The 21600-nt window shown below is 49.6% G+C and overlaps 1 protein-coding gene across 3 annotated transcripts in view; it reads right to left on the minus strand.

Moving 5' to 3' along the window:
• Nucleotides 1-372: 372 nt before the first annotated feature.
• Nucleotides 373-21600, minus strand: part of pax3b (paired box 3b) — a 22690-nt gene continuing 1462 nt past the window's right edge. The window contains exons 2-9 of one of the 3 annotated variants that reach the window (XM_080006462.1): nucleotides 21353-21588; nucleotides 21094-21223; nucleotides 20632-20778; nucleotides 7208-7407; nucleotides 6288-6453; nucleotides 5906-6111; nucleotides 2140-2419; nucleotides 373-511 (exon numbers count right to left, since the gene is read on the minus strand). In XM_080006462.1, the coding sequence (XP_079862588.1) occupies nucleotides 477-511; nucleotides 2140-2419; nucleotides 5906-6111; nucleotides 6288-6453; nucleotides 7208-7407; nucleotides 20632-20778; nucleotides 21094-21223; nucleotides 21353-21588 (1400 nt within the window). In that variant the 3' untranslated portion in view covers nucleotides 373-476. Of the gene's footprint in view, nucleotides 512-2139; nucleotides 2420-5893; nucleotides 6118-6287; nucleotides 6454-7207; nucleotides 7408-20631; nucleotides 20779-21093; nucleotides 21224-21352; nucleotides 21589-21600 lie in introns of all 3 variants that reach the window. The other 2 variants (XM_080006461.1, XM_080006460.1) reach the window with 2 other exon arrangements.

Below are 21600 nucleotides of genomic sequence, written 5' to 3' on the forward strand. Positions count from 1 at the left end.
TGGACGTCCATGTGACTCTAAGACTTAAACATGTTTTTCAACAGGCATTATGCCTAAAGGGCTGCTGCTCTGTGAGGATAGGCTTGGGTTGTAGTGGACAGACATGGCCGCTTCTTGTTCCCTGGGTTCCCTGGAAGACCTCCCCATCCCCAGCAAGCCGACAAACCACTACGAATGGCGGGGGCGCCGACTTTCGACGCCGCTCACCTCACAATATTGCCTCCGTGATATTCTCAGTAAATCAAATTGTTTTTGGTCTCAAAACCCTGGTCCCTTGTTTTTCTCTTGCTTTATTTTTTTGTGATTCTCGTCCCCGTCCAGTTATCCAGTGAATGCGAAAGGTCGTCCTCCACTGGCGAGAAGGTTTCTCTGGTATATTTGTAGCCATCGTTTTTGGTCCTGATTGACTTGAAGAGCTCCATCAACGTATACACAAACACGCACCGTCCTCCCGCGACCGGCCGAATCCCCAAACATCAGGTGATCTCGGGCCTCAAATAAGGAAGGGCACCTAGAAAAAAAGGAACAAGGACAAAACGGAGTTGTTAAAGACTTTGCCGTGAAAAAGATCAGCAGGTGGTAAAAAGGATATATGACCGCCATAAATTACGGGCATATGTTTCAGGATGCCATGCCATTAACATGTGGCTATTGTTTGCATAGCATGTGCTAACAGCGTGTCCGAGCGTGAGGTCGTTGGTAGGTGTTGGTTTGATTATCTTAAGAACGGCCTTGGTAAACTACAAGATTCTTTGTATAAACTGATTGGAAATCAGCACTGACGGTGGTAATAACAGTGGTACCTCTTCTGCTTCACAGACACGTTTCAGGTGATTTTTTTTTTTAACAAAGGAATTTCAACACATTCTTCCATATAAGCAAGGGTGCATAGATAGTGTACATGGCTGAGTCTAGGCAAAAACAACCACAGTCTACTGACGCTGCAGTACCCTGGAACAGTACTGTTCGATACTGCTTCCCCAGCTGACCTCACCCGCGGCACCTGTTTCCAATAGCCGTCCTGCCAGAGGCTATTAGGATCCATCCCCCCCCCCCCGCCAGAAAAGACCTTTCCATCGCCGCTCCAGACCCAACCGCACACCGGCTATCCACTCACATTGATTAATCACATCAAGATGGACTGCTGAGGCTGGTAACAGTGGAGGCGTGTTTGTGTGTGTGTGTGTGTGTGTGTGTGTGTGTGTGTGTGTGTGTGTGTGTGTGTGTGTGTGTGTGTGTGTGTGTGTCTGTGTGTGTCTATGTCTGTGCCTGTGTCTGTGTCTGTGTGAGTGTGTGTGCGTGAAATAAACCACATTCACAAGTGCATTTACTATTGTGTGATCGTGCCTGCAAGTGCTCATCACGTTCTATGTGCTGTGTATGGGTGGTTCCTGTGCGTCAACCACACTGCTTGTATTGTCCACTTGGAGACCTTCCACCGATAGATCTCATCAGACAGTTGCCTCGCTCGGATATTAAGTTAGTTATTAATTTGATACCTGCATCGGGGCAGAGCCCCTAGCAGTCAGGCACGTGGAGTGTTGCCATGGATTTGAAGGGCTTCGGCACCGCGGTCGGGTCGGCCCGAGGTCAGTGGATGGACCTGATTGGTCAACCCCCTATGGACCACAACTGAAAGCAGCAGCCGTTGTAATCAGGCCTCAGCGAGGAGAAAAAAAGACTCTGACTTTGCCTTGCAAAGTTGGGAGAGGGGTTTGTTTGAAGTTGACGTTAACCCTCATAGTGACGGTAATGCGAAGTGAAAAGGCCTCCTCGCGGCTGGACGCAGGTAGGTATCTTGTTAGGGCCAACAGTCCGGGGGAGGCTATCACATATACCTGGGCTTACACTTTACCCTGATGGGACTTGACTCTGTGGCTAACAGGTGAGGTACTGGCAGTGTTATCCAAAATAATTTGACTTCAGGAAAAGAACATCGACTGACTAAACAAAACTCCAGAGTGAGTTTGAATGTAAACATGCGTCATGAGAGAACAAAATATTGTAACAAGCCTGATTTGACCCATGCGTTTCTCTTTCCCTATGTTTGTCTGGGTGGGATGTGGAGTGGGGGCTGGCGGTAAGGTTCACACGAGACGTAGAATGGTAAAAAAAAAGGTTAAAGTCTATTGACCTTACTTTGTCCGTACTGGCCGTACTGGTAGGAGGCCACGTGGTCCATGCTGTAGCCCGGTGAGCTGTAGGAGGGTGGGCAGTAGGACTGGGAGCTGGGGAGGGAGGGCAGGGGCGGCATGGAGGGCACGCTGCCCAGACCCTCCAGGCCCTTGATGTGCTCAATGCGTTGGTTGCAGCTGGCGGCCATGCCAGCGGGGGGCTCCAGGCCGCCCGTCAGCGGGGAGATGGCGTAGTCACTCTGGGGTTGGTGAGGCACGCCGCCGGGATTCAGGAGTCCCATCACCTAGATGGTGGATGGACAGGGCGTAGAGTGTAAGGTTACTGATGGGGAGTTTGTTTTTGAAATTCTTGGAACCGTACCTCAACTGCAGCTTGAAACACGCGCTCAACCTTTGCATATCAATGCGCTGAATTGTTGTTGACACCACCAAGTTCAACCGTTGGGTTGAGGTACGTGCAATAGAGGGCGGTGGACGGTGGACGGTAATGAAAGTGGTTGGGTGGCTGGGTTGGGTTTATCAGTTCCTGACAAGGCTTTAGATGTTATCTCGCACGTACATATGTTGTGGGTCCACAGACGCACACAGGCACGGACATAAATTAAAGGAAATTCCCATGCCACGGACATCAGAGGGTTTTCAAGCGAGCCCTTTTCCCCCCGAACAGCTCGGCGAGATAGCACCAAAGAGGAAGAATTAAACAATTTGTCTCAGACCCACAGCTCCACTTATTTCAAAATTCTCCTTCGCCGCCGCCATGAAAAAGCCATGGCAGGAGATAAAGACTTATCTCCAACAGAAATAGACCGCCAGAGATAATGGTAACTGGCTCGGCAGGCTCAGCTCAGCTCCACCACAGGACAGATTCGCAAGATGCAGAAAACCCCGGGCTCTTGACCTGCTCTTTATTAGTAACTATAGATAATCAAATTTGGGAGGGAAGAGGGGGAGAAGGGGTACTTCTTGGCAGGCAAAGGACGGAAAAGAGCCGCGGGGCGATAGACGAGCGATCGGGTTCAAAACCGGCCCCGATAACGCCCCCCGCCGCCCGTACACAAACACACACAGGAAAACTTTCACTTTCTGTCAGCTAATGATGAATTGTGAGACCACCTTTACAGTCTGTGAAAGCAAACACAAACTTAACCTGCCACCTTTTTTAAATGCGTCATATCCACCACCCCACCACCCCACCCCCATCTGTCTCTCCCGCTCTATCTCCTTGACTTGTGCGGAGACCTGAGGGCTCCTCCATCCGTCCTAATAAGAAGCAGGTACGCTACTCTTTGGGCCCTCTTGGCCCTCTAAGTGACATATTATTCTACATCCACACACACACATGGTCCTGCTTAAGTCATTTCCCAAGCAGGGGATTGGGGGGGGAGCGCATTGATTTAGAGAAGGGAGTTGTGTTTCTATCCCTGAGCGCGGCAACGTTTGGCTTCAAAAATTAACCAGGATTAGAGATATACTGTATATCTCCAATATATGTCAATAAAGATCTCAATATATATATATATATATATATATATATATATATATATATATATATATATATATATATATATATATGTGTGTGTGTGTGTGTGTGTGTGTGTGTGTGTGTGTGTGTGTGTGTGTGTATTTATACACACGTACGTACGTATTATATATACAACAATATACTGTCTTTGTATATTTTGGTCTCCCTTTTCTCTCTTCCTAGCTACATGTAATCCTCATTTTATTTATTTTTTGATCTCTCTTTCCCTCCATCGCTCTGTCTCTCTCTCTCTCTCTCTCTCTCTCTCTCTTTCCTGCCTTTCCCTCCTCCATCTCTTTAGCAGGAGACAGCTGCTGGCCATGGCGTCCCAGGGTGTCTCATAGCGGAGCCAGGGCCGTCGCCGGCGGCCTTAAGGCGGGTGCGGCGCGTCCGGGAGCGAGTTAGGCCGCGGAGATGATGGATGGATGGAAGGGGGGGGGAGGAAAGAATGTCAGAGCGGGCCGAAAACATCTGAGACTAGACGCTCTTCCTCCGCCGTATGAAATATATACAAATAAATGAGAACCTGCGCTTTGATACGCTGGAATGCGGGGGGAAAAAGCCCCCGAAAAGAAACGTTTTAATAATGCAGTCACGAGGAGACTCCCCCCCCGAGGCCCCGGTGCGGCTGCCGCGCCTCCATATGTCTGCGTAGGCACATGTTTGTGTGTGTGTGTGTGTGTGTGTGTGTGTGTCCATTGAGTATACGTCGTCAGGACCTGGGCCATGTCTAGACCTGTGCGTCAGTGGTCCTTTGTTTGTTTTACCAGAACGTCTTTGTGGGCGAACACTTGTCTGTAAGCCTCTACGCAGGTAGATCCACCTGTGTGACTTCCAGACAGAACCACGGAGCATTAGCGTACGTTTCAAGAAAGAACTCATCTGTCACGCGGATGCGGACAAATAGAGCCCACCCTCCCAACGCGTCGCACATCGGACGGAGACGGAAGAGAGCAAAAGTGGTGGTGCCGAGTTGCAGACAGACGGTCAGAAGGGTGGGGGTGAATACAGACAGTCAGGAGGGTGGCGGTGCATACAGACAGTGGGCAAAGAGAGAGAATGAAACTACTCGAGGGGATCAACAAGGTATTTTCCTGGCTGATTTCAAAATGAACTGACCTCACACACCACTTGCGTGCCAGCTGTCTGCGTTATCCCTTAAAGGAAGTGAAAGAACTTGGGTACGGGAAAGATGCATTTGGATTAATTGTTGTAAGTTCCTTCCAATATTTCTTTGGAGGTAATAAGAGGTATTGGAGGTATTGAAGTAGTGTTTTTTCACCTTTTTTTCTGGAAATGTAGTATTTTGCATTATATTATTTTTATTATGGGAAAATAACAAAAGCATTATCATTAACACTACCTAAAAGCATATTCCTATTTTCTCCCCCAATTTCTGAAAACCAATAAACCACACTATTGTATGATACAGTGCAATACTGTATGAAAATAGCATATTCAAGTTTTATATAAATATTGAATGATATAAAATATATGTATTTTAATTATGGCATTCTATAACCCTGGCATAAATGTATAATATTTTTGTGTAAATCTTTGAACCTGTCTATGTGTACTTTCTTTCCTTACAAAATGCTATTACATACCACAAAAGTGAATGGTGTTTTTTTTTGTTTTTTGTTTTGTTCTATCAGTCTTAGCAGTAGGCGAAGCTACTCCTTTGTGCTTTGTGTGTCTGCTAAGCGTGTGTGTGGGTGTGTGCGTGTGCGTGTGCGTGTGTGTGTGCGTGTGCGTCTGCGTGTGTGTGTGTGTGTGTGTGTGAGTGTGTGTGTGGAGCAGTTGGAGTGGGACCAGCTGAGATCTCATTTTCTGCCTGTTAAGGGTCTTCCTCTGGGTTTTTTACGGACAGAGGCCTTGGAGACTTCACGCCCTGAGATAATTGGCCATAATTGTCTTTTCACTTCTCATTTGTCGCACGCTATTTCGTACTCCCCTGTCCTATTCCTACAGCGAGTCCCGTTACTCAGTGAGTCAATCGGTAAGTAGGGACAGCCCCAATTTACACCCTGCCTAGTTGTGGATGTGTACCATCCTTTATGGCCATGTCCTCAAAAGCCTCAAAGGGCTCAAAGACCGTCCGTGCAAAAAGCTATTCATTAGATTTTCCTCCATCTTCGTTCCAAAAAAGCACACATCTAAATTTGCCACAATGCTAATATATCTGTCAGGTAAGTTAAAGTTGAAGGCAGGACTCCCCCCCCCAACCTCCCCGGCCCTCTGTCCTTGCCTGCGGAGACAGTCCATTTCCGATGGATGGGTTCATGGCGTTGGCGGGGCCTCCAGGGCCGCCAAAGCCGTCCGAGTATCCAGAGAAGGAGTGGCGTCCCGAGGCCAGGCAGTAGGCTGAGCCCCCTTCTCCCTGACCTCCGCCGGAGCCCTGGTGTCCCGAGGAAGGAGGCAGCGGCTGCGGGCGGTGCACCGTCCCGGGGGGCTCTGACACTGACCGTCGGAAGAGAGAGAGTGAGTGAGAGAATGTTAAGGACAGTAGGGAAACTGTGAATGGAAACTAGAATGGAAAATTATCTTTCAGCTAAAGGCCAAGTTAAGGTGTCACAAGACACATTTTTAGAGCGTCTCAATTGTATATTAACATATAAGTAGTTCTCTACCTTGTGTTAGAGACGGGGGCGGGTAGGGGCTGTCCGACAGCTGGTAGGCGGGAATGCTGGACATGGCTGAGGGTGGGAAGCCTCCCGGGATCAGGTGGTTAAACGCCATCAGCTGATTGGCTCCTGCCTGCTTCCTCCACCTCGCCCGCCGGTTGCTGAACCACACCTGGAATAGAAAGTCGTCAGAGTGAGTGGGAGTGTGTGTGTGTGTGTGTGTGTGTGTGTGTGTGTGTGTGTGTGTGTGTGTGTGTGTGTGTGTGTGTGTGTGTGTGTGTGTGTGCACGCCGACCCCAGTGCCAGCCAATCTCTCTCTTGGGTGTGTTGGTCTGTCTGCTAATCCCTGAGTGGAGATTGTGTGTGTGTGTGTGTGTGTGTGTGTGTGTGTGTGTGTGTGTGCTCATTTGTGTGGTGCTGTTGTTCTCTGCAGGTTCCTTTCCATTCTGGTGTGCCGGGGTGTGTGTGAGTGGCATGCTGTGCCCATATGGATGGCTCTGCATGCTGTTCTTGCTACAATTCCCAAAAGCCTATAGAGGGGGAATTTACTGGGCTGGGGAGGGGGGGAGTTGACAATGTTGACACAATGATTGTGTGTGCGTTTGTGTGCGTTCATGTTAACAGGTGTGTATTGGAGGTTTGTGTGAGAAGGTGTCAAAATGACAGATCATAGGGTGTGTGTGTGTGTGTGTGTGTGTGTGTGTGTGTGTGTGTGTGTATGTGTGTGTGTGTGTGTGTGTGAGTGTGTGTGTGTGTCGCCTCGGTGCTTAGGAAGGTTGTGAGAAGTGTTCTACGCCTAAATTCTTAAATTGGCTGTCTAAATTCCGCCCAAAAACAAACACATAAACACACAAACACACAAACGCATAAACACATACACACACACACACACACACACAAACACAACCCCAGGTCCACCTGCCTACCTGCACCCGGGCCTCGGTGAGTTTGGCTCGCTGGGCGAGCTCCTCCCTGGTGTAGATGTCGGGGTAGTGGGTCCTCTCGAAGGCCCTCTCCAGTTCCTCCAGCTGCTCAGCCGTGAAGGTGGTGCGGCTCCTCCGCTGCTTTCTCTTCAGGGGCAGGTCCGGTTCCGACTCCACCTCCGATCCTTCGTCCGAGTGACTCGCTGGAGCGTGGAAACGAAGGCGGCGAAATTAACGACAAAATTGGGTGACGCAAGATTTTAGAGACCAATGGATTGGTCACTGAGTTATTTGGCACAACTTTAATTTGACTTCAGAAAAAAAAAAATCTGTGTTTTAGGGGCACATTCGAAAGAAAATAAATAACAATCAGATAGTTTTGGTGCTCTATTTGGCTTGTTTACATACATTTCTTAACAGGAGACGCCATTTTCTTCTGCCTTTCTGAATCACACATGCACACACACACACGCACACGCACGCACACAAGCACACCACTGGGCTTTCTTCCCAGTGATCATGTGGCCAAACAGGCCTCCATTCATAAGAAATATTCCTTGCCTTAGGAATAATCCCACTGGACAAGATTCTCGGGGAACCGCAGGGAGACGGGTGCACTAAAGGCCACACAAAGGACTAATTTGGATCCAGGGGCCATTCTTTGTGTGCGTTTGTGTGTGTCTATGTATGTGTGTGTGATTTGCGCAATCTGTGCCAACGAGTGCGCGGGTACCCACACATACGTGCCATGAAGGTGCAGGGGGGTTGGGGGGGGGGGGGGGGTGGGGGGGGCGGTCAGCTTTGTGTACCCAGTAGCAGTTTAGCGGGATACCCTGGAGCAGTGGACTGGATGGAGAACAGGCTGGTCCTTTTAGGCAACCAGGTGCATGCTGCTCTATTTACTGAAGAGCTAATTCAGCAGAAACGCCCATGGATCGACTATATACCCAACCCCCCCCCCCCCCCACACACACACACACACACACCCCTCTTTTCACCCTTTTTCTATCTCTCTTTTCTTTTTCACTTCCCTATGAACCCAGTTTGAACCTGGGTTGAGCCTAAGACCAGGCCTCAGACCGGGTCACTTCCGCGAGACCTGATCATGACGATGGACCATTGCTGTTCTAAAGCCATCAGATTAAGACAACACCAGGAGTCTGGTATAACATTGACACAGGCTACTTTCTGCGTCAATCTCATATCCATCCCTCCAAATCCATCATTAAGCTGTATGATCAGGCGACTAGGGTGAGTCAGCTTGAGGCATCGATCTACCCATAAAGATCCCCATGTTCCTTGGAGATATCGACGACGGGTCAGGTTGTTTGCCGTTGACATCAAGTGTGATCTTCAGCCTGATTGAGTCACAGTGACATTACGAGTCCTGACAGCTTTTGTGTCCCCACTTTTTTATCTCCGCCTCAGATCGGTGCTGGCTCCATTGTGCGTCGCCTTCCGTAAGCCCCGATTCTGTAAGCCCTGTTTTTTTTCCCTGGCACTTCAAACGGCCCATTGGCTCCCTTATAGGTTCACCCAGGCCACTTTTTTTTGTGTTACACTTAATGAATTCCCCCCCAGCACTGGGGAAGTTTTGTGTGCAACACTAAATTGGTTCCCCCCTCAGAAGCAACAATGAAATACAAGAGAACCCAAATAGCTCGGGGCCCCTCATGTGAAACTGATCCTCTCTCCGCCTTCGGCACTTTTTCCTCCACGACACCAATGGGGCTGGGAGTCAACTTAACATGCATTAGCGGCAAATTGGTAAAGAAACATTCGACGATGGGAGTTAGGTGATGAGTAAAATATTTTTAAAGGGTGAGTGCGAGAAAAACTGAGACTTCTCCCGGAGCCCCTGGTGAATAACTTTCTGTTTTGCACTTCTAGATCAGTGTTTTCTTGGCCTGCTTAAAAAATTCCACATTTTATCCGCAGAGAATTCAAGGTGAAAGGCTTGACACGCAGCTAAAAACACACAAACAGATGCACATATACGTAGTCACACACGGGCAGGATATCTTGAATTTACACCTCAAAATGGATTCCATCGTGGAGCAGTTGCAAAATGATTCAAGATGGAGGGCTAAAGCACTGTATGAAAGGCGAAAGTATAAAATGCCTGACCACTTTATGTTTCAAAGGCTAAGGTATAAAATGCCCTCCTCTACTACCTCTTATTGCTAAATAAAAACTCAAGCAAACATCAAGCTAAACTAAAGACAAACACGACTTTACGCGGGCCTGATGTTTTTTAAGACAGCATGGAAAGGAATGTGCGGCGTGGAGCGCGGGGTTTTGGAGTTTTTTGACAAGACGAATGAAAAACAAGCAAGGAGGCCTTTTCTGAGCCACCCCCACCGTTCCTGCCGGAGGAGGAGGAGGAGGAGGGGGCCACTCAGAATGCCTTCTCAAACCCCCAGATTTTAGCAGCATGCACGTTCCGCGGCATTTCACAGGGATTTGGGCCCCGGGAATGTCGAGGCAGTCTGAGAAAATCCCTAAGCACTTTTGAATTACCTATCGGTTATGACCGCGGCTGGGGATGAGGGACGTGTTTGTTGGGATTGCTTTTTCAAAAGGAAGCGGCAGCGTGGCACCTCCAAAGCCTCTGAGGTCTAATCTCGATGCAGTTTGCAGATGAGATCATGCCGGAAGACTCCGGCCGCCGCCATTTAAGAAGACGCCCCGGCTTCACATTTATTTTAACAAGACGAGATCAGACTCTTCGGTCAACTGCCGCTAACCTACGAGCCGACTTGGAGAAGGACCTTGAAGTTTCTGATCTCAAGGGAACTCTTCTTGCTTTCTCGGCACCGGGACCTTTTCTCCGTGCCGAGCGGCGAGCATCACATCCCTCGCTTTATCCCTCCCCTCTTCTCACGCTATCCTGCAAAACCAAGCCTCTCTGTCACAGTCTCTCTTTGTCCCCCATCCACCCATATTTTTCTCTCTTTCTTTCTCTTTCTCTCCATCTCTCTCTCTCTCCCTCTCTCTCTCTCTCGCTCTCGCTCTCTCCCTCTCTCTCTCTCTCTCTCTCTCCTTGTCTTTGTTGCTCCAGAGAGCTGGGGTCTTTGCCGTCGATTTGCACGCTCCATCTGTGGAATCTGTCATGGCTCCCCTCGGCCCTTCCCAGCGGAGGGCTGTCACCTGCCCCGCGGGGGACCCAGGGGGGTGGGGGGCGGACAAAGAGGCTCCGCAGCGGAGGAGAGGAGGGCCAAGGGACCCGGGGGAGAGGAGTGAAGGGGGGGAGGGGAGACGCACAACCAGGGGGCTCAACCCCGCTCCCCTCCAAAACAAGCCCTTCCTCCTGAGGGAACTGTAAATGCTAACAGCACCTGAGGGGGGGGTGGGCATGTAGGGTGGGGGTGGGGGGCAGCGGGGGGCAGTCGCGGGGACAGTCGCATCTGTGTGTCTGTTGCTGCTGTTGTTGTTGCGAGATAGCGCAAGGTGCACGAGAACTTGTTCTCGGCGTGGCCGCTGGTGCAGACTTGTTTAGGGTGGCAGGTGACGGAGGGGCGGAGGGGGGCGGAGGGGGGCAGATGGGGCGGGGTGTATTTAGAGGGAGATTCCGGCCCCTGAGGAAACCACGGGCTGGGACATCCCCTCCCATCTAGCGAGCGATTACGGGAGTGAACGGAGACGTTGAAGAAATTGTCGGAGACAATGCTGAATCATCACTCCTTGTACCCTCTACATCTAGCGGAGAGAGAGAGAGAGAGAGAGAGGAACGGAGGGACGGTGAGAAGGAAAGTGTGTGTGTGTGTGTGTGTGGGGGGGGGGCTTCTTCCACGGATCTTTTACTGCTATGTAAACTCTGCGGTTTGAGAGTGCCCCGCACGCCGCAGCTGCCGCCGAGCCGTCCCTGCAGATCTGATCTGATCTCATCGATTTTGGCGAGCGCCAAACCAGCCGCGGCCAATCAGATTAGCCGCCCTGCGCCCCCCACCCCCGTATCTCTCGCCGCCCTGTCTACTTAGAGCCAGATCTGGAAACGCTGTATTTATACAACCTTGTAAGCACTTCAATTTACTCTTCCCTCATGCCATAGCTTCGCTTCACCTCTGGCTGCAGCAGAGGAGGGGAGCGCGGACACGTGCGCGAGTTGGCTCCCTTTTTATTTCTGAAATATGAGAAAAGTGTATGAGCCTTAAGAGGCTCGAAATAATGTGACGGGAAAAGGGCCCCTCATGTTATCAGTGGCGAGGTGAGTTTGCCTGGAAGCTTTTTCTTCCTTAAGCCGCAAAGTGAGAGAGAGGGAGAGAGGGAGAGAAAGGGGGGGGGAGGGAGGGAGAGAGAGAGAGAGAGAGAGAGAGGGAGAGAGAGAGAGGGAGAGAGAAAGGAAGAAAGAGAGAGAGAGAGAGAGAGAGAGAGAGGGTGGAGACAGGGGCAGAGGAGAAAAGAAAACTGTTTAATTTAACCAAAGTGGGCGCCCGCCGCATGGCAAGTCCCGGCCAAAAAAACTATTTCCAGAGGCCCCCCCTCCGACAAAAGCCCAAAATGGCTCCCGCCACGCACGGAACGACCGCCATCCCCAGGGTAGAGAGAAGGAGCGAGGACGGGGAAGTGAAAAGAGGAGGCGAGGAAGATTTGGTCGAAACAGACTGTTGAGTTTAGCATTGGGGGTAATTCTGTGGCTGTGGGTGGAGGGGAAGGGACGGGACAATATGGGGACAATACGGCTTAAATATGTCCACCGAGACATGAGAGAAGAGTGTGGGTGTGGGTGGGTGTGTGTATGAGAGAGTGAAAGGGAGAAAGAGAACGAGAGAGAGAGTTGAAGAGAGGCGGGGGGGGGGGGGGGGGGGGCATCTCAAACTTGGATTTTGGAGGTTTGGGAGCGGGAGAGGACCATATGTGTGCTATTTACGCCTCAACCCGGACAGCGGGGCAACTCTTGAGAGGCTTTGGTTGGTTAATAGCGAGGGTAAATTAAGCCTGTGACATGTCCCATACCCCTTCCTCACCACTGCCCCCACCCTTTGCCGGTCCGACAAAAAAAAAAAGAAGGAGCAAACACAAAACAAAACAAAAGGCAGAGGAGACAAGCGTTGCATTTATTTGGGCGGGCCCGCTGTGCTGTGGCCATTCAGCGTCCCGAGGACTAAGTGACTGGCCGACTGCATTAAACAGTACATAGAAGTCAAGGCGGGCAGATGCCGGGCGGCATAATGGCTTAACTGACAGCTTATGGACCCATCTGCGCCTCGTTCTGGCGGGTTAAGAAAAAGCCGGTGTCTGCGCGCGCATGAGCCGTGTGTGTCTATGTGTGAGTGTTTCGGTGTGTGTGTGTGTGTGTGTGTGTGTGTGTGATTGTGTTGGCAGGGGAGGACTCTCTTGACTTGCTAAGGAGGAGTCCTGACCTTCACAGCTGTCCTGCAAAGTGAAAGTGTGCTCGAGCCAGTGCTTGTTTGGCCAAACGCTGCCGGTTGCCAGGGTGGAAGTTACAGAATAATAACGTGAAGTTGGATGAGTGTAAACAACAACTCTCCAGTTCTGAGGACGACTGGAGGGGCATGCTGAAGGACCGCTGGCAATGAATCACGCAGGTGTAAAAAAAAAAAAAAAGCGCCGGGGAGGGAACTGTTACCTGTCATTCATTGCTAAATGTGTTTCTAACCCCGCATCCTGGGCAGGGCCGTGGGGAGAGCGACCCCCAGGGCGGCTTCCGACCCCACGGAGCCTGGCCAGGGGTGAAAGATGGACTCAAGCCGGAGAGGGGGGGGGGGGGGGGGCGTTGGGGCGTTCCCAAAGCAGCAGGCGCGGGGTCTTTGTTTACAAGTCTCTCCTAAATAAAATTGATTCATTTCTACAGGGGTTGCGCTCAAGTCCGTTGACGTTAGATTTCTTTGTTTCTCCACAAATTACACCGATACCTTCTCACTGTTATTATCTCAATCGCTGGCCTCTTGATTTCCCAGTTCACCAAATGGCAGCCGAAGACGCAACAAGAACACTGATTTTAATACAAGAGCGAGGTACATCCCCCTTTTCCCATCCATTTGCTTTTCCTTGGAGTGCCAGTTATGGTGATTTGAAGGTAAGTCAATATCGCCCCAAATTTGAGTCATGGCATGTCGTCATGGTGTCAACAGGAAAATCTGTGACCAAGTGAGGGATCTGGCATTGCGGCCAAGTGGCCGGTGGTGCTAAAACACATGTTCTTAACCCGTCCAGTGGCAACGCAGAGGCCTCGGGAGCTAATTAGTTAACAAAGCTCCGCTCAAAGTCAGGCTTCAGTGGCCAGCTGATTGACAGCTGCCTGTCCCCCGTCAGGACGCTCACTGGCCTCAATAAACTCTGACTCCTAACCCTAAGCCTTATCCATGCAAATTGAGAGACACACACACACACACACACACACACACGCACACACACACAAACACAGATAGAATTCACATGAAAACACACACTCCCAATCGTCCTTACTTTCTCAGAAGCACACATGCACACAGGCACACACACACAGACACCCACACACCCACACACACACACACTTTAACCCCCCGCCCCCCCGCCTCCTCCTTCTCGCCGTTGTGCCACTAGTGCCTACTCGGAGCAGATAAAGACGCGCCTTATTCTAAAGCGAGCCATTCTACTTGACCTTCTCCGGGCCTTTTCACTCCCTCGCTCCCTTGAAACCGTCTCCGGGGCGCGCTCCCTCCTCGGCTCAATGTGGCTAGTCCATCACGGGTGAAGGCTGGGGCACTGCAAAGGGTTTTGCAGGGGGGAATACCCCAAATTCAACACACAGACAGACACACACACACACACACACACACATACACAAATATAAGGCCACCACCACCACCCCCCCCCCCACCTCTTCAGAAAAATCACCCTGACTTCAAAGTTGGTGAGCATTCGTTAATTGCCCTTTGAATCTATATCAGAGGGTCACAATAAGGGTGTGAAAGGGGAATAGGAGGCTTTAATGAAGCATGGAGCGCCCATTCATCAGCAGATAACTATGTTTTCATGCCTGGATAGTTGTCGTGCATGCAGATATTCAAAAAAAATGGGGGGGGGGGGGCCAAGGAAGAGGCTGTGGAGAGAAGCCTTTTACCCCGGGGGTAAAGGGAGAGTGATTTGGTGCTCGCTGCTTGGCCCCCGTGGCCCCTGTAGCCCTGGTGCCCAGAGACACAGTGAGTGACACATTCCTAGCGAGCGGACGGACAGAGGAGCCCTCTTCAGCAAACGGCTCAGCTCGGGCCCCGAACCCCACGGATATTCCACACGCCGACCCCTCCGGTTTGGGTCACGGAAGATTCGGGAGCGGCGACAGGACAACATATTAAAGTGAAAATATGCGATTGACGTCTCAGTTAAGATGCCTGCGAGGGCGAAATGTGGCTGTAGACGCAGAAGAAATGTTTGGGGTCGTCACTCTGTATGGAGGGTGTACATTTACCTTCAACAGGTGTCATTGTGTTACATATGTGTTGCAAAAGGCTGATGTTTCCGGTGAACTCTTCACCCCGCCCACGACAGGCTTTACACCGCCGCCACAACGTTGTCACACACAGACCGCATCCCTTTGACTCTTTCAACTCACTCTTTATTAGTTACAGTAGGTTCCCTCTTTCTCTCCCTCACTTCCATTCATTGGAACCCCCCCCCCCACCCCTCTCTCTGGCACAGATTCAGCGTGCGCCCACATGTTACATTTACGGCACGCCATTCCGCCGTGCCGCCGAGTGGGCAGGGAAACTCCCAGTTCCTCTTCTGGCCGCGCATTATTTACACAAACAAAGTACTGCTCCTTTTCGGCAACAAAGCATGGCTCAACCTTTATGGCCCTTTCATGTATTGTCCGCTCACAGTTTCCCTTTGTCCCCGCCGGCCACTGGCTGGGCCCTGGATACAATGAGGCCGGGAGAATAGAGGCAGGTTGGAGGAATGCGCCTCAATAAACCTAATTATGACATGATGACTGCGCTCACCATGGTTAGGGGTTTTTCAAAGACCCCGGGCTTATTCAATTAGCCCTTTCCAGGATCCCCTTTCACCAAATAAAGTTATCCCTTTTGACTGTTTGCATTGCAGAGTGGAATGTGTGTGCTTGCGTATTTGTGCGTGTGCGTATCTGTGTGTGTGTGTGCGTGTGTGTGTGTGTGTGCATGCGTGCATGCGTTCGTTTAAACTAAATGGAAATTGCCCTCAACAAGGCTCCTCTGTATCATTTGGCTAATTTTGCCTAACTAAGTATGAACTGTGAAACTCTGAAGGGGTGGAGGTGGGGATGGGTTGGGGGGTGGGGCACAAGTACTGTTATAATCATTAACTTTGTCTCCAGCGTTAATTAGTATGAAGTCGGAATTTTGGTAGACGTGGCAACGGGCCCCGAGCCGACCCAACCAGCCGTGTTATTATGAAAAATAAGTGCCAAGAGCGGCTAAACGCACGTCCACCAGCATGCTTCTCATAGCTTCCACAAACTAGACGTACGCTGTCACAAAGGATTCATATGTTTTCTGAGGTTTCGACGAGGGAGTAAAGGCCGGCTGAAATGTTTTTATTTCTATTGGCTGCGCAATTTTAAACCAGGGATGAAGTAATTGCGCCGGGGATGGCTCGCCTTCTCATTATCGACTTCTCGTTCTATTTGTTTGCCCTCGCCCAAAATCTGAGCTAGAAACCCCGACCCCCGTTATAGTGAAAGAATGTGCTGAACCGGCCGCCCTTTCGTGCACAGGTTTTCTACGCGAGGACATGTTTGATTGCGACGACGAGCGCCAGCCCTCCGGCCCCGCTCATTCCCGCCCTCCAGGATTATCCGACAACGAGCTTTCACAATAAACAACTGCCGTATGCCCACAACGGGCAGCCATGCCGGGCTACACTTTTCACATTTTAGCATAAACAACCGTTACTTCTGCCAAAGCGAAAAATTGCTCCGGGTTTCTGCTAATTAGTCATGGCCCTGGCGAATTTCGACATGTCCGATCTTTGGCAAACGCAAAAGGCCCAGACGACGAAAGGCTAACGTTGAGTAGACACCTATAGCTGTCCCGGAGAAGCTCATAAGAAGCTTGATTAGAAACCAGTACAAGGCCAAACGTCCACTTTCTCTCTCTGTGGGCCTGTTTGGGGGGGTAAAGGAGAAGGAAACGGAGGGAGAGTGTTAGGGGGAGAGAGAGAGAGAGAGAGAGAGAGAGAGGAGGAAACAGAGGGAGAGAGGGGCGGTCTCGCACTCGAGATGAAAGATGGATGAAATAAAAGGGTCGATTTAATCTGCTTGAAGAGATTTGGAGCGCGAGAGGGGGTGAGCTCTCGGAGCGGCGCGCATGACGAGTGGCAGGGCCCCCATTGTGAAGCGCCGCTCGGGGCCAGGCTCCGCTCTCGGGGGAGAACATTGGCCCCCATTCACCCAAGCACTCTTTAATACACTCCCCTCGTCATTAAATGTGACATAGCACAATATCGACATCATTTAGGAGACATTATTAATGTTCAAGGGGGCAACATGGGTCTCATCAAAGAATCAATAATAGATTGCGTTCTGGGCTGCGGGCGATATTTTTAGCAATGGTCTTAAAGAAAGGAATGAGAATGCCCTCTGTGGCTGAATAACAGGGTGAAAACATGAATAGGACAATGTGGAAAAACATAAGAGATGATATCAGAGAAGGCCGCGCGGAGGTGCACGAGGAACCAATCATTGGCCTCTCCTCCTCAATCGGCCCTTTATTTTGAGCCTCTGTCTGGCGAGGAGAGGCGTTAGCCCCACCCCCCCCCGAAACTAGTTATGTTTTGACGGCTTAACCACGTCGGAAAAGTTGCCGGACGACTGGGAATGTCATTGCCCGAAAGCGAAACAATTTCACCACGACGAAAGACTGAGGCTGCCAATGTGTTGTCTGCGTGCAATTGTGTCGGGTTGGTGTCTGTTTTTGTTTTTGTTTTGTTTGTGAATAGGGCCTAGCCGATCAGTCTTAGCAGTAGGCTGAGCCAGTCCATTTTGTGCTTTGTGTGCGTCTGCTAAGCGTGCGTGCGAGCGTGCATACATGGCTTAACAGGACAACACGCTTGAACACGCAGCAGCATTAACCGGACCCTGGGTGAAAGTGTCCTCACAAGCTGGTCATTAATCTCGTCATTTTTAAAAAAAAAATTTTTTTTTGGGGGGGGTCCTCGTAATTTGGTGTGCTCATAATCGGAAAAGGCTCCAGCGCTGTTTGAATGAGTGTTAAATCGTTTGTATGGGCTGACTCTCAACACTTAAAGGAAATCATGTGACAGCCCTGTTCTAAGTGGAGATGATGACAAAAAAATTTGTGGCTTCAAAGTTTTTCCCAACGACTGACAAACCAGCTACACCTGTGTGTGTGTGTGTGTGTGTGTGTGTGTGTGTGTGTGTGCGCGCTGCAGTACGTGGGTCGACTTCAGAGGGCCCCAATTGTCCCCCTGAATAGCAGTCGGCGTCTTTAACCCCCCCAAAAAAGAAACATTTTGTCGGCGAAAACGAACCGCTTTCGGCGAACGGCGCCCGCGAACCGGCCGCTGGCAGCCGCTGAATAATTCATCCCCCCGTGATGTGTTTTCTGGGGCCGCTTTTGTGGCGGGGCTCCCCCCTCCGCCGCTCCCCGTCCTCGGCCGCATTCTGAGCGGGTCGCCATCTTTGTCCCATTGTGCCGTTAAGCCTCGACGGGCTCTCGCGCCTTTTGTCTCGCCAAGGTCGTCCGCGAGCGCGCGATTGTCCGCGCGAGGCCCCCGTCCTTTTGTGCGCGCGGGAGCGTTGCGCAAACGTTTGATCGACTGGGTTCGGAGACGCCTCGTCTCCCCACGAGTGGCTTCCCTGTCTTTAAAGAAGGAAAAAATAAAATAAAATAAAAAAGGGGGGGGCGGCTACAGGCCAAATGCAAACGCTCTTTTCGTTTAATTTAATTTAATTTTATTATTTATTTATTTATTTATTTATTTAATTAATTATATATTTTTTTTTTAATTAAGCAGCGATTAAAGTTTCCCCTTTCCCCGGAGTTCGCCCTTCAAGCCTTGCGTTGTCGGTTATTTATGAAATAACAATCAACTGCATGCAATAAACGACTGGACGTGTGGGCCCCTGTTACCACCGCTGCTGTGAAACCCACGGGGGCCGATCTACCGCGACGTGGCCTCCGCTGGAACGTGAGAGGCAATTAACGGGGGGGGGGGGGAAACACTGAACATCGAAGCTTTATTTTTATTTGTTAATTGTACATTATATATATATATTTTTTTTTCTTCATTTAAGTCTGGAATAATGGATTTTAAAAATGTACACAAAGCGGCTGTATGCTCGTTAACCTCCTCGATTATCTCTTAACGCACACGCAAACACACACACACACACATACACACACATACACACAGTTGCGTAGGTTGATTTTGAACATTCGGGGGACACATTAAGTGGGGGGTCTGGGGGGGGGGTCCTGCCCCAGGATATTTTGAGCGTCAAACACTTCATTTCCTGCATTCTGGTGAATTGTTATGCACCAATTTGTGCCTTTTCTGCATCAATTAATGGTGGAAATGTCATTTTTTTCTATGTAACAGAAAACACAAAATTTAGGCATAGGGTGACAACTGAAAATATAATGGAATATAATGTAAGGCTCTCAGAAGTCTGTGTTGCTTTTAAATACTGATTCTCCTGTAGATCAAATTTTTCTCATTTAATACAATCCCTGCTGAGTCCACACACACGTATGCAGGATTTACTCTTCTCTCCTCTTTTGTTTGGGGAAATAACCTTTTTAAATGTGCATGTGGCGCCTATTCAATGATAAATTTATTAATTTTAGTCAATGTTCAAATTCACGTTCAAAACTTTCCGCATATCAAAACACATCACACATATCTGTGTTTTGGGAGGATTTTTAAGAATCATGTACATCTCAACTATGTCATTGAAACTGGCTGAAAACAAGAATACAACATATTTTGGCCATAACCCATTAAAACACGGATCTATTCTACCAGAGAATGAGACCTTGTTAAAGCCTCAAAATGATTCTGGCAAACAAAAGCAAAAGTCAAAGCCGTGACAGTCAAAATCACAAGAAATCACATCTTTTAACACAAAGGATAATACTCTTATAGGTCCCATATTGAGCAAAATGGTTTAATTCTTGTGCTTTTGAAAGTACATCAATACTCTGTGTTAACAGTGTGAAATTGTAAAGTACTGTTGAAAAGTACTGTGACAGTTACTGGAGAGAAGACAATATTTTGGTCTGTTGAACGATACAAAAAATATAACTCACTAAGCCCTATTTTGTAAAACAAAACTTCCCTTTTCCTTTCTGTTTCCCAGCCCTCTACAGAATTCGGAGGGAACATAGTAAGCCTCAAAAAGCCAGGCCATGGGGCATTTAATAAAATGATCCAAAAGGCCTTTTTGTGTCCGTCAGTGAAAGAAATGAATTCTTCACAGATCTTTCTTTACGACCCACAAGGTCGAATTTAGCCTTATGAATATGACATAAAGCCACGTGGTTCAGTAGACCCTGTCCCACTGTTGGCCCAAGCCACGTCTCCAGCCTCCTGAGGGCACTGGAGCTTCTTTCAGCTTCTGCGGGTGACGCAGGCATTACTAGAAGCAACCCCACGAGAGCTTCCGCTTCTCAAAACAAACTATACCGACCTGGATTGGCACTTGCTGTACAATGTTGGCAGCTTCCTCACGGGACCTGTATGTGTGTTTTGCCCAAAACATACAGGAAACTCGACTTTAAGTGCCTATTCGGCTCTGGATATTGGTCTACTACAGTGGCATCATTTTGACCTGTAAGGAGAACTCAACTCAAGCTTCTGAATTACATCCATACTTTATGGTTTTTATTGGGGGGGACAAATGCACGTGTTCTAAATATTGAGGGGGACCTATCCCCTGCCCCCCCCCCCCCCCCCCCCCCAGAAATTGACCTCACACCTATACACGCAGACAGATTCCTGTTTAAATGCTCTCTCTTTCTCTCTCTCTCGCTCCCTCTCTCTCTCTCTCTCTCTCTCACACACACACACACACACACGCACCCACACACACACACACACACCCGCAAAGGCAGCCCGCAGTGTGATTTACGGCGAGACCTCATGGGAAAAGCATTAGAGAGATATGGTCGATAAAGGATTCCTAACAAACGAGCGCCTTTTATGGCCGAGCCGACAAAAGGAGGCCACGCTCTCCTCCAGAGCTTCCTCCCAATTCAACGACTTAACCGCCGCTTTAAAATAAAAAATAAAATAAAAAGTTAAACTAAAACACGGTGGAAGTTTGGTCGCAAATAAAAAATGAATAATACAATAAAATAAAAACGTGAATTTCCACAACTATTAAAAACTATATAGACTTAAATTAGACTGGTCGAACTGAACTGCACTTCAGTGAAGGAGAGTAAGGTAAGTGGCGACTTGTTGTCCAAGAAACTTAGACTTACAGCGGTCGCCCAGGATCCCCTCGATGCTGTGCTTGGCCCGCCGCTCGTTCTCCTCCATCTCCTTCTTCTCCATCTCGTCCTCGTCGTCCTCCTCGTCGTCCCCCTTTCCCCCGAACTTGCAGCGCATGATGCGGCTGATGGAGCTCACTGCGGGGAAAACCGGGGACACGATCGATTATACCAAGGAAAATAAAATAAAACGAAATAAACACAATGCAATGAAATAAATGAATATATCTATTTTTTTACTGTGCGTCAAAGTACAGAAACAACAGCAATAACAATAAAGCTGTGGTATGGGGGTGGGATGGTGGTTTGTTAGGAGCGGTGGTGAGGATGGCTGGGTGATGCACTATGAGGTTAAAGATGATGATGGTTCATCTGCACTGCGCCTGCTTCCCCGCAGACAGACAGGCCAAGCACGACTTGGCCCTTTTTTTTGTTGTTGTTTGTTTTTTTTACCTGAAGGAACGCTGTTCCGGTCACAAATGCCATCCTTCAGTAATTTATCCCGAATCTCCCAGCTAAACATACCCGGGTTGTCTCGCTTGCACTCCTCTATTCTCTTCTCCACCTCCGGCGTTGCACCCTGCTTTAAAATACACACAAGAGCCAGTTCATTATCGGTACACCGGGTGAAAATGAATCACCCCTCTCTCCCTGTCCCTCTGTCTCTCTCTCTCTCTCGTTCTCCCTCCCCCTCCCTCCCTCTCTTCCGTACCTTGGGTTTGCTTCCACCGATCGCCCCGGGCCGGATGGAGCCTGTCTCCTGGTACCGGCACAAGATTTTAGACACACAGCCGTGGGAGACCCGGAGCTGCCGGGAGATGACGCACGGCCTGATGCCGTGGTGAGCCATCTCCACGATCTTGTGTCGGATGTGGTTGGGGAGAGGTCGACCGTTGATGAAAACTCCCCCGAGCTGATTCACGCGGCCTTGGCCCAACGGGGTAGAGACTGCATAATGAT

This window comes from Zeus faber, assembly GCF_960531495.2.
Source record: "Zeus faber genome assembly, chromosome: 9".
NCBI lineage: Eukaryota > Metazoa > Chordata > Actinopteri > Zeiformes > Zeidae > Zeus > Zeus faber.